This window comes from Excalfactoria chinensis, chromosome 6 (assembly GCF_039878825.1).
Source record: "Excalfactoria chinensis isolate bCotChi1 chromosome 6, bCotChi1.hap2, whole genome shotgun sequence".
Lineage (NCBI taxonomy): Eukaryota > Metazoa > Chordata > Aves > Galliformes > Phasianidae > Excalfactoria > Excalfactoria chinensis.
Genome location: NC_092830.1, coordinates 23,784,802 through 23,795,781, shown reverse-complemented (window position 1 = coordinate 23,795,781; position 10,980 = coordinate 23,784,802). Strand labels below are relative to the sequence as shown.

At 53.9% G+C, this 10,980-nt stretch overlaps 1 protein-coding gene across 1 annotated transcript; it reads left to right on the top strand.

Moving 5' to 3' along the window:
* Positions 1 to 3,509: 3,509 nt before the first annotated feature.
* HHEX (hematopoietically expressed homeobox) lies at positions 3,510 to 7,724 on the top strand. Its single transcript, XM_072340441.1, has 4 exons — positions 3,510 to 3,963; positions 5,202 to 5,380; positions 5,467 to 5,517; positions 6,615 to 7,724. The coding sequence occupies exons 1-4, from the start codon at positions 3,582 to 3,584 to the stop codon at positions 6,834 to 6,836; spliced, it is 834 nt and encodes a 277-aa protein (XP_072196542.1). The 5' UTR covers positions 3,510 to 3,581; the 3' UTR covers positions 6,837 to 7,724.
* The last annotated feature ends 3,256 nt before the right edge of the window (positions 7,725 to 10,980 follow it).

Sequence of the window (10,980 nt, the reverse complement as noted above, 5' to 3'; positions counted from 1 at the left end):
ATGTTGGCAAGGGAATTTGTTTTTCTTTGACCTAATGCTTAGAAACTGCTGAACCAGTTTTGCTGAGACCTTACAAATCCTTAGCATGAGGAAATGTCCCCAGAAGAGAATTTTTTCCACCTGAAAGATTTAGATTTGGCATAAATCATGATCAGATGAATGTAGAGGTGTAAGATGGAAAATGATAAGCCCCTGCCAGCTCTGCCTGCAACAACAGCTCTAATTGTCCACTGCTTTTTGACCAAGATTCGTCTTATTTTGCTACAACTAATTAATACTCCTAGTATTCAGTTAATGTTGTTTTGCTACAGCTAATGAATATTTTAACCTGCCTGGTGCTTGTTATGGTTGCATCTCATTGGTAAATGGTGAGGAGGAGATGTGAGAAGTGAATGTCTACCAGATGAGTGATCTGGAAGATGGAGTGCAGGCTGACATCACCACACAACATGCAGTGCTGCTGTCTGAAGCTGTCTGGCTGCCATGGCGCTAGGAAAATCAGAGAGATGATCTTCCTCCTATTTCCTCCTTGGATGGGGTTCAAGGTTGTGGCCTCACCTCTCTTGGAAGCAGCTTTCAACGCCTTCAATAATGGGAAGGGTTGAAATGGCTGAGGGCGGGATCCTCCTGGAAAGCACCAGGTAGTGCTGGGAGATGACTCTGGCTGCTGGAAGATGGGCTCTGCTACACAGCCTGCAAATTCTGCACAGCTCTACATGCTTGGTTTGGCCAGGGTGATTAATCTCGGGTCCTGCAGTATCACTGGGTGTGCTATTATGGGCAAACTCCCATTTCTGAGAGCAGAAGCTGGGCAAGTCCTGCTCCAGCAAACCATGCCAGCAGGAACTGAATGAGCAGGGTGAGCTGGACATTCTGTGCTCTTGGACCTACTGCTCCTATAAATTGAAGAGTTTCCTTGCTATCTGCAAAGACAACCCCATGGATCATAAACCTTCTGGGGGGCGTCTGCAGGTAATTGAATGTGGGCAGCAGTGGAGAACACAGCTTGGAGGCTGCAGCCGCCTTCAGGAGCTCCGCATTCCCAATGCTCTGACATTAGCTGTTTGTTAGTTTGTACGCTCCGTGGATCTTTTGTCGGATTTTATTGTCTTGTTCTTTGCCGTGCTGTCAGTGTCCCCATGCTCAGTGCTGCCCATAGCAAGGTGGAACTCCCGGGCAGAGCAGGGCTGCCCCGTGCCCCTCAGCTCCACAGCTATGACACAAAGGGGCAGCCCGGCGGGAGGGTCCCTGTGGCACCGGGGGAGAGCGGTGCTGCTCCCAACCCCGACCGGAGGGTCCCAGGAGGGGGGTCAGGGCCGGCAGAGGCGGCAAAGAGGAAGGGGGGCCCGGATTTGTTTTATTATGTTTGTCTTTTGCTCGTTCGCTCAGCTCGGAGCCCCTCAAAGGGGATTTCGCAGAGAACGATCGGCAGGACAGGGCCCCGCCGTTATTACAGAGCTAATGAGTTCTCCAGGCGCTCCCTTCGGGCCGAGGTGCGGGGATGCCCCGTGTCCTCCCTCCCCGCAGCAGTTCTCGGCTCAGCGAGAGATCTGGGAAAAAAGGAGTGGGAAAAGTTTTTTAATCACGAAATAGCGCATTACGTTTCTTTTCCTCCTTCTCTCCAAGGAACTGCCGTGCTCCGCAGAGAGATCCTGGAGGAGAAATAGCCTCGGTGCGGACGCCCTGTCCCGGGCGGCTACGGACCGCTCAGTGCCACCGCGGACGCTCCACGTTCGTCTCAGCGTTGGGACCGCAGCGCTCCGTCCGGAGCTGCTCTGTATCCCTCCCGACGGAAAGTCCAACTGAACGCAGCTCCAAAAAGAAAGGAAAAAGGTTTGATTTAATCCAGAAAATAATTAAAATCTCATGTATTTTTATTGGTTTGAGTATCCAGCAGAGTGAAAATATTGAAACTCCGAGCCCCCTTGCATTAAAAAGTCACAACTGCTCTATTTTATTGGTTCTGACTGTGTGAAAAAAATTATAAGGACAACATTGAAAAAATCCGGGTTTTAGAGCCCCGAATGGCCGTAAAAACAATAAAATCAACTATAAAACCTGCACTAGTGATATTAAAAAATTATGTAGTTCAATAAATGTGACATTTTCATGAATGCGATTTAATAGTCTCCGGGCCGGGAGGAGGAAGGCGAAGGGGTAACAATTGGATCGGAGCGGGGCGGTGCTGCGGGGCCGCGAAATTAAGTGCTTCATTTTCCTTGTTGGGGATTATGCAGTGGGAGTGGAATGTAATAACTGCGCCATTAAACCTTCCCTTTAACAAGGCCTGTTGCAGGTATAAAAGTCAGAAAAGAATAATCTCTTCCTCTATTTATTTGTTTTCAAATAATACAGCAAAACGAGGATTTTATTATTATTATTATTTTAATTTATTTTTATTTTTTCGCCTTAAATTTGTCCTCAGCGTTGTGAAGCACAGACCGTAACGCCCCGCGGAGGGCAGCGGGTCAGCACCTTCTGCGCCCCCATTAAGTGCTCCGAGCTGCAAATCCAACACTTCCAGCCCAACCATGAGCTAACCAACCCCCTTGGACGGAGCAATGCCTCCGAGACCGGGAGCGGAGAGAAAAAATAATCAGAACTGTCAGCCCGCTTGACGTGTACCTGATATTTACAAGACACAAGACCGCGCTTTAAAGGTGAGTTTTGGCGTTTGTTAACAACATAAAGAAAAAAATCCAACCTCCTGATATTATTAAAAATACATATATTTCAATTTCCACAACACCCTTTCGTCTCGTTCCCAGTCTCTCACTTATTAGGAACGTCGTGGGTTTGGGGGGAAAAAAAATAATTAAAAAAAAAGTATATATGTGTGTGTGTGTATAAAAGCAGCACCTGCTGTTCCTTAGCAGCTCTCTGCGCTGGCTGTCACCACGCGGAGGGAGGAGGACACCTGCTGCCGCCCTGCTCCCACGTCGGGCGCTCCCCTGGCCGGCGGGGACGGTTCTGCGGGGTTTGGAGCTGCCGAAGGAGGGCGAGCGGCCGCCTCGCACCGCCTCTCTCCCTCTGGAGCGCCAGGAGCCGCTCCCAGCGGCGCGTCCGTCCTGTCCGGGGCTCCGCCGCCGCTACCTCTCATTCAGCGGCAGTAGGTGCCCGAGGGGTACCGAGTCCGCGTGCCCGCACACCCCCCGTCTGTCCCCTCCGTTACCCAGAACCGGGCCAGGCTGCGGGGCGGGGTGGGGGGAATCGCCCCTCGGGACGCCCGAAATCCGGGCCCGATGCCGGAGGAACGCGACCCCTCGCCCTCCCCCCGGGGTGCCCGCTCGGTACCATCGGGACCCGGTTCGCGTTGATTGGCGCCGCGGGGAGCCCGCTCGGGGGAGGCGGGGGGGAGCTTTCGCCGGCGGGGGTGGTTTCCCCCTTCCCTGGCCGGGCTCATTGGCTAGACGGAGCCGCGGCAGGAAGGGGACAGAGACCACGCGGGCTCCGCCCCACGCCGATAGAAACCTATCGGAGGGGAACCCGAGCCCGGAGAAACCCGCCGCGGCGGTGGCAGCAGCCGGCGGCCGCGCTCGGGGCCGCTCTCCGAGGGGCGGCCGGGCCGCGGGGGCCGCGCCATGCAGTACCAGGCGCCGGGTGCGGCTCCGGCGGCGGCCCTGGGCGTCGGCGTCCCGCTGTACGCGCCCACGCCGCTGCTGCAGCCCGCGCACCCCACGCCCTTCTACATCGAGGACATCCTGGGCCGCGGCCCCGCCGCCGCGCCGGCCCCCCACTCCTTGCCCGCCCCGCCGCCGCCGACGCTGCCGTCGCCCAACTCCTCCTTCACCAGCCTGGTGGCCCCGTACCGGACCCCCGTCTACGAGCCGACCCCCATCCACCCGGCCTTCTCCCACCACCTCGCCGCCACCTACGGCACCGGTGCTTACGCCGGGCCCCTCTACTCCTTTCCTCGCGCCGTCGGCGACTACACGCACGCACTGATCCGCCAGGACTCCCTGGGTAAGCCGCGGTTCCCTCTCCCCGCCCGTCTCGTCCCGTTCCGTCTCATCCCGTTCCGTGCCGCCGTCGGGGAAGCGGCGGAGCTCAGCCCCCGGCCCCCTCGGCCCCCGCCCGCTTTACAGTAAATTCAGGGCAGCTCCGCGTTGGGAGCGAGACCGCAGTGCGCGGCCGCGGTGACTCAGATTTGTTTTCCTTCAACCGAGTGCCTCTCGGAGTGTCCTTAGTAATGTCGCGTGTGGTTTTGGTGGGGAGTTTTAATTGTGCCGAGAGATCGCGCGGCAGATCGCGGCCTTTTCCTGCCGACGGGTCCCAGCGCCGCCCGTACCGGCCCCGCGGCTCGCGGGCGGGGGTCTGGGGGGCCGTTCTGTCCCGGTGCGGGGCCCGGGCTGCCCTCAGTGATTGCAAAATGCGCCCTGAGTCACCGCACCGCAGCAGCGAAGGAGCCTGACCCTTTCCGTTCATACAGGAAACCTTGAGCTCTCGATAGGAGTAAATCTGGTTTCAGAAGCTGTTAAGTGTTTTCCTGGCCGCCCGGAGCAGGCTCTTCCCCGGGAGTCGTGCACGGCGCTGATTACTTTATCGACATCCTCAATACAGACAAATTCAGGAAACACTCGGCTTCTGATAGCCGGGATCCGTTTTTCTGATATTGTTCATTTCCTCTGTGTGGGATGTGCCTTTATGACAGCTAAAATAACCAGTTGCTTCCTATTTTTTTGAGGCTGTTTTGCACCAGAATTACTAAAGCCTGACGCAAGCAAAAATCTTGAAAAACAATGCAGCGAATTTCAAAGGCTGCGGGCGGCGGACGGGGGGGACAGCAGCGATGCCTCGGCCACGGCCAACGACCCCGGGCCGGGACCGACTCCCGGGGGCGCCCCGCGGGCACTGGGCTTTAGCGCAGCGCGGGGTTGGGGCGTGCGGGTCCGGGCCGTCCCGGTGGGAGATGCTGCGGAGGGGACACGCGGCAGTGAAAGAGCAGAAGGAAGCGAAGGGCTTTTTTTTTTTTTTTTGCTTTTTTTTTTTGCTTTTTTTTTTTTTTTTCTCTCTCTACCCTGTATTTTCTTTGCGCGATAGACCAACAGGAAACACATTGACGGAAACGTTGCCAGAGCCCGTGGAGCGGCTCTGAGCGCTCTCTGCTCCGCGGGGCTGAGAAAGCGGAGAGAAAGTTGGGGCCGGGAGCGGGGCTGGGGGCCGGGACTGGCGGTGACGGCGCTGCCCCTTTCTCCCCGAAGGAAAGCCGCTGCTATGGAGCCCCTTCATCCAGCGACCGCTGCATAAGAGGAAGGGCGGGCAGGTGCGCTTCTCTAATGAGCAGACCATCGAGCTGGAGAAGAAGTTCGAGACCCAGAAATACCTCTCCCCACCCGAGAGGAAGCGCCTGGCCAAGCTGCTGCAGCTTAGCGAGCGCCAGGTGAGGCCCTGCCCTGCTCACCTGCGGCCGGGGGGGGTCCCTGCGGCCCGACCGATGTTACCCTATAGCTTTCTCTCTCGACGTAGGTCAAAACGTGGTTCCAGAACCGCAGAGCCAAATGGAGGCGCCTGAAGCAGGTACGGGATGGTTCCGTTTCTATAGCAATACGGGTTTAATGGCGTTATCTCGGCGCGGCGCCCGGTGCGGGATGTGTGCAGCACTCATCCGGCACTGTTTAACCTCTTCACCTTGATTAAAACGGCAAACACCGCGCCGCGGCCCGACGGGACTCGCTCGGGCAGCACTAATGCTAAAAGCTCCTAATGCGGCTCCGGGTCAATGCCGGGCGGCCCTCACACCGCGCCCGTTGCAACTCGGCGCTAATTGTTTTGTAAACCCATATGTTGTTTAGCCAATTAGCTCTGGGGAGATAAGCGAGAGACGGTGAACCGCTCCGGCGGTGGGGTCGGAGAGGACGGCCACGGCGCTTTCAGAGACTCTCCCACCCCAACCCCCCGTCGGGGGCAGCGCAGGGAGAGCCACGGAGCTTTTTGTGCGGTCCCGATGCGGGCGCTGCGCGGTTCTTCCGCCGCTATGGACTGTGCCGAGGGGCAGAGCTCTGTTTTTATGGCCTAGCTTAGATGGTGCCCTCGGCTCAAACGTTTGGGAAAAAATCCCAGTCGTGGCCTGGTTCGGGCACGCAGGATATTTATTCTACAGCTTTGTTTCGTATCTACCGCACCTCGGCTCAGATCCCCTTTCTCCTTCACTCGGTGCATGTCTGTGGCAGAGTCCATCGGCGGTGCTCGCAGCTTCCGGCTCCAAAGCCGCCCCCTTCATGCTGTGACCCCATACACGTCCCCACACACCGTTCAGCAGTGCCACACATCTCCACCCACTTCCCCCAATGTGGGCATGCAGGCTCTTGCCCTCGATAATGGATTTTGGTTTGATTTATTTTTTAATAGCGTGTGTTTCCATATTGAGGTTAATCCTTAGAGCTTAATTATATTTTTCTTCCCATTTACTTTTGAGCCACTGATGAACTCAGTCTCCCTCCTTTTGCCACGAGGATTGCTGTGTAATTGAGGATAGGTCTGGGCCGTGTCTGGAGCCTCGCACCAAACATTTGCTTTGCTAAAGAGCAGTCAGCCCGTAGGACTCAGCCCTTTCTTCACAGAACCCCGCGGTGTTTTCCTATAGCTCTGTACCCAGCGGCTTTCTGTCCCCGCAGGAGAACCCCCAGGCCACCAAAAAGGAGGAGGTGGAAGGCACCGACGATCATGGCGAACCGCGGCCGGAGGGCAGCCCCAGCCCCGCGAGGGAGGGCGAGACCGAGCCGCAGGACAGCCCCTCGGCTGCCTCGCAGGAGGACCCCGAGTCCGACGTCTCCGATGACTCCGACCAGGAGGTGGACATCGAGGGCGACAAAGGCTTCTACAGTGCCACACGCTGACAGCCCGCAGGCACTGAGCCGAACTCGGCTTGCGCTGTCCCGGGACTGCGGCAAGGAGGATTTTATGACGGGAGAGGACTTTCACCATTCCGATGAAAGACGAAGAAGCACAAACGGACTCGTTCTGTAATAATCTGAGAAAGAAAAGATGTATGTTCTGCAAACAGTCCGTTTTTTGGCAGATCTCTGATTTGATTATAGGGACTGATCGGTGGTTTGTATTTACTGCGTAAGATCTATGTGTACATTGATTGGTGCTCTGACCGGGACACAGCGCTGTGCCCATCTCCAGCTGCTGGAGCCCCCCCCCTCACCCCTCAGCTCATGTGGTGGGGGAACGCAGAGGGCAGGACCGTGCCTTTATGTGTGCAAATGAATGTGCTTTAAATGGATTAATTTAAGTGCCCTTTGCAGGCAGAGAAATGTATTCTGTGCCATATAGTGGGATCAGAGCATCCTGACAGTGCCTTACCCCACCCAGGACCTGCTGCCGGACCCCCCAGCAGGATCCACCCCTCACCGGACAGAAGCTGTGGGCACGTTCAGTTTTGCTCTTGATGGAATGAAATGTCCCTCATCGCATTTTGGAGGACAGTGCCTCGCAGTCTGTGTGGTTCCATTTGCAGGGAAACAAAACAAAACAACCAAAAACCCCAACAAAACAACAACCAAAAGCAAAACATCAAACCGACCCAGTCTACTTTTTTCCTTGACAAATTTCCAAAGGAAATGAGGGGGCTGACAGGGCACTGCGGGGCACAGCATGGCAGTAGGCAGTCATGCATGCCGTGTCCCTCTCTGCTTCTGTACATAGCAGTTTGCCTTAAAAGTCTTTGCGGTTTTATACCTCACATTGTTCATATTTTGTACATATTGGTTCAATGTTTAAAAAAAAAAAAAAAAAAAAAAAAAAAAAAAAAAAAAAAAAAGCTGGTATTTAATTTTTGATGGATTTGTTTGAAATAAAATGAATCTCTGCATCGCCGCTGTTCCTGGCACAGTCCCCAAGTGCCCGCAGCCGGGCTTTTCCCTCCAGGGGTCGTCACCCGCGGCCTCTCATCCCGCTGTACCTCCTGGGCTCTCTACCGCGTGTCGGCTTCGTGCGAGTCCGGGGGAACGCGAGTAGGGAGGGCGGGAGGAGGAGAGGGTCCGCGGGGCATCGACCGGAGCCGGGCAGCCGCTGACCCGCCTGAGTCAACAGCGGTGATCCATCGGCCTTTCTCCGAAATGCGGCGGGGAAGGGGGAGGAGTGGAGGCTCCTCGCGGTGTCCCCCCACGGCTCAAGGAGCCGGTGCGTCGCGTCAGAGCGGTTAGGTGTCTCCCTAAAGCAGCCGAGCTGGGTAACAGCGGAGCAAACACCGCGCGAAGCGGGACGCGCCGCTGCCGCTATTCGGCTCCCGCAAATGTTCCCCCTCGTGACACGGGTGGGAACATCACAGTGGCAGGGAAAAGAGTTTCCACACAGCCATATTCCCCTCGGGCAGGGTCTCTTCTGCTAGAGACACGGAGAGGTGCCAGAAGGGCAGCCCGGCAGTTCTTCCTTCTCTGGGATCGGGCAGCACCGGCCGTGAAGTCCCGCGGGGACGGGAGCACTCGTGGTACGGCGAGAGCCCTATTTCCAAGCGGGGACATTCGGAATCCCCCGCCCCGAAAGGTCCGCATCGCACCCGGCTCCTAGCCGGGCTGTGGATTTGCGGGGTGGTGGCCAGGTGGCGGCGGGCAGTCCCTGGCCGGGCTGTGCCAATGCCCCAGGTCTCCGAGGGGCTCGCACTGCTGGTGGGCAGCGCACATCGGTGGGGCTGAGCCGCGCCTGATGCTGGAGCCCGCTCCCAACATCCCGGCTCCGTGCGGGTCTGCCCGCAGCCCGGTACTCGCCGTCTCGGCGGGAGAAAAGCGGCCGAGGCACTTTACACTGTGAGGCAAAAGCTTCGAGCCCCTTCCGTGCCACGCTGATTTTTCCTATTTGTTTGCCCGTTGGCTACTTCATGCCGAACTAGCACGTATGACCTTTCTAGCACAACTCCCGTCTTGTTTTCGACTCTTTTATCAGCAGATTCAACTTGAAAATGGTTATCATTTAGCAGAAAAACAAACAGAAAAGCACATTTTTGTAAGCAAAACGTTAATGATTGGAAGAATTGCACCGATTTCAGCTTGACAGTGTGTGATTAATCCTCCGGGTCAGGTACTTATATTTTTAGTCATTGGGTTCGTCGGCCTTTGATATGCAGAACTCTTTCTAGCCTAATAGGCTATCGACCTGGCTGCCGATGTACTTTGACTCCTTAAACAGTGTCTCCCAGGTGCGGGGCCTCGGCTGCCCGGGATGGGCACACATAGGAACTCAAGGGCTTTGGGGCTACGGAGCCAGGACACACGTGAGGCACCCAGTCCCTTGGAGTGCCCCGAGTGCTCCCACGATGTGAGAGAGAAGGAGGAAAGTGGCTGCATGGTGTTTGCAATCCTGGATGCCTTAATCCCTTATACTGAAATGGTCTGAGCCCCTATTGGACAATAATAGGAAATAATAACCAAGGGCTCCTAATTGTGCTCACAGGAGCTGCTCCTCTTCACAGCACAGTGATAGAGGGTTTGCTGCTGAGTTTGGCGGGCATCAATATGTCACAATGGGCCCCTGCCGAATCTTCTATTGGATTTCTTCTCTGAGGACAAAAAGCTGTGAGCAATACCATTGTCTTTCAGATACATGTATATGTACGTTTATGTATTTGTAAAGATACAAAGAAAAATGTATCTGTAAATATATACATATAAAGGCTAGATTTTGAAGACCTTGTTTTAGCACAAGAGAATATTTCAAAATTGAGCTGAAAACCTGGAATAAGATCCAACAGCTGCTCAGAGCATGTTGAGCCCATTGAGCTCCACTTCCACTGATGTTTAATGGCATTTGAGCTCCACGACACAGAAAGCTTTGGCCCAGGATTGCAGGTGTCAGTGAGCTCTTACTGCAGAGCCTGTACTGACTGCAGAGCCTCAGCCTTATCCCAAAGCACAGGTTTGTTGGCTCCAGGCCTTTATTTACATCAGGAAACCAATTTAAGTTTCTGAAATATTTCAGGTAGTGCACCCGAAGGACAAAAGAACTTGACACGATTATGAAAAAGACTCCTCATGGAAGCTTAAGTGGCTCCATTCAACAGCTCCATTATTCCAGAGCTATTGCCGAATGGCCACTGAGAACATGAAAGCCAAACTGGGATTGTCATTTTGGAGTTATACATGAGTTACTGTTCAGTGGACACTTTCATTTGCTTTGGTAATTTTTGTTTTCCCCCCAAATATCAGGTACCAATCCACGTCATAAAGATATTTTTTTTCTAATGGGACTAATCAAGATGGTTTTTTTTTTTTTTTTTCTACCTGACCAACACATAACCATGTCATAAAGCCTTAATAGTAAACAGAACAAGTAGATTTATTTATTTATTTATTTATTTATTTTCTGTATAAAAAGATCCTAACATCAAGCAGTCAGAGAGGCTGGGCTCCTGCTACTTCAGCTGTGGTGAGGACTTTCACCCTTGCTCCTTTTTCTTTTCTATCTATTTGTTTATTTATTGATTGATTTTCCCGAGCTGTTGTTTAAGATGTCAAAGATGCCAGGATGGTTCTGGAAACTGTTCCTCTAACTTGTTTGCTCTCTATTCAGCTTTGTCAAAGAACAACAGAACAAGGACATACATTAATGACTAAGAGCTGATCCGCTGACTTGGTAGGAGATTATTACGATGTGAATGTGCGCACACATTGGCTACACACTTTAAAATAAATGTTCAAAGGAGTAAATTAGGTTGAGGGCTTTTTCTGAGTAAATTTTATCAAAAATGAATGCAGAGGCAAAGCCAATGGGTGGCCAGTGGCTTGTAAGAATTGAGTGGGTGCTCACACCCAGCTGGAAGCACTGATGGTAAAGAGGCATTAAACTTTGCTTTTGTTGGTACAGTTTTGGCAAATGCACGGGGGCAGTGATTGAATGGGCATGGAAAATGAGCTGGAATCTTATCAGCCTTAGGGAAAGGACCATTTCCAGGCATAATTCAATCAAGCTCATTTGAGGACTAAGAATCTGACAGCACATAAACTTTGATATCCATAACTTTGTATTAGCAGGCTGTTATTG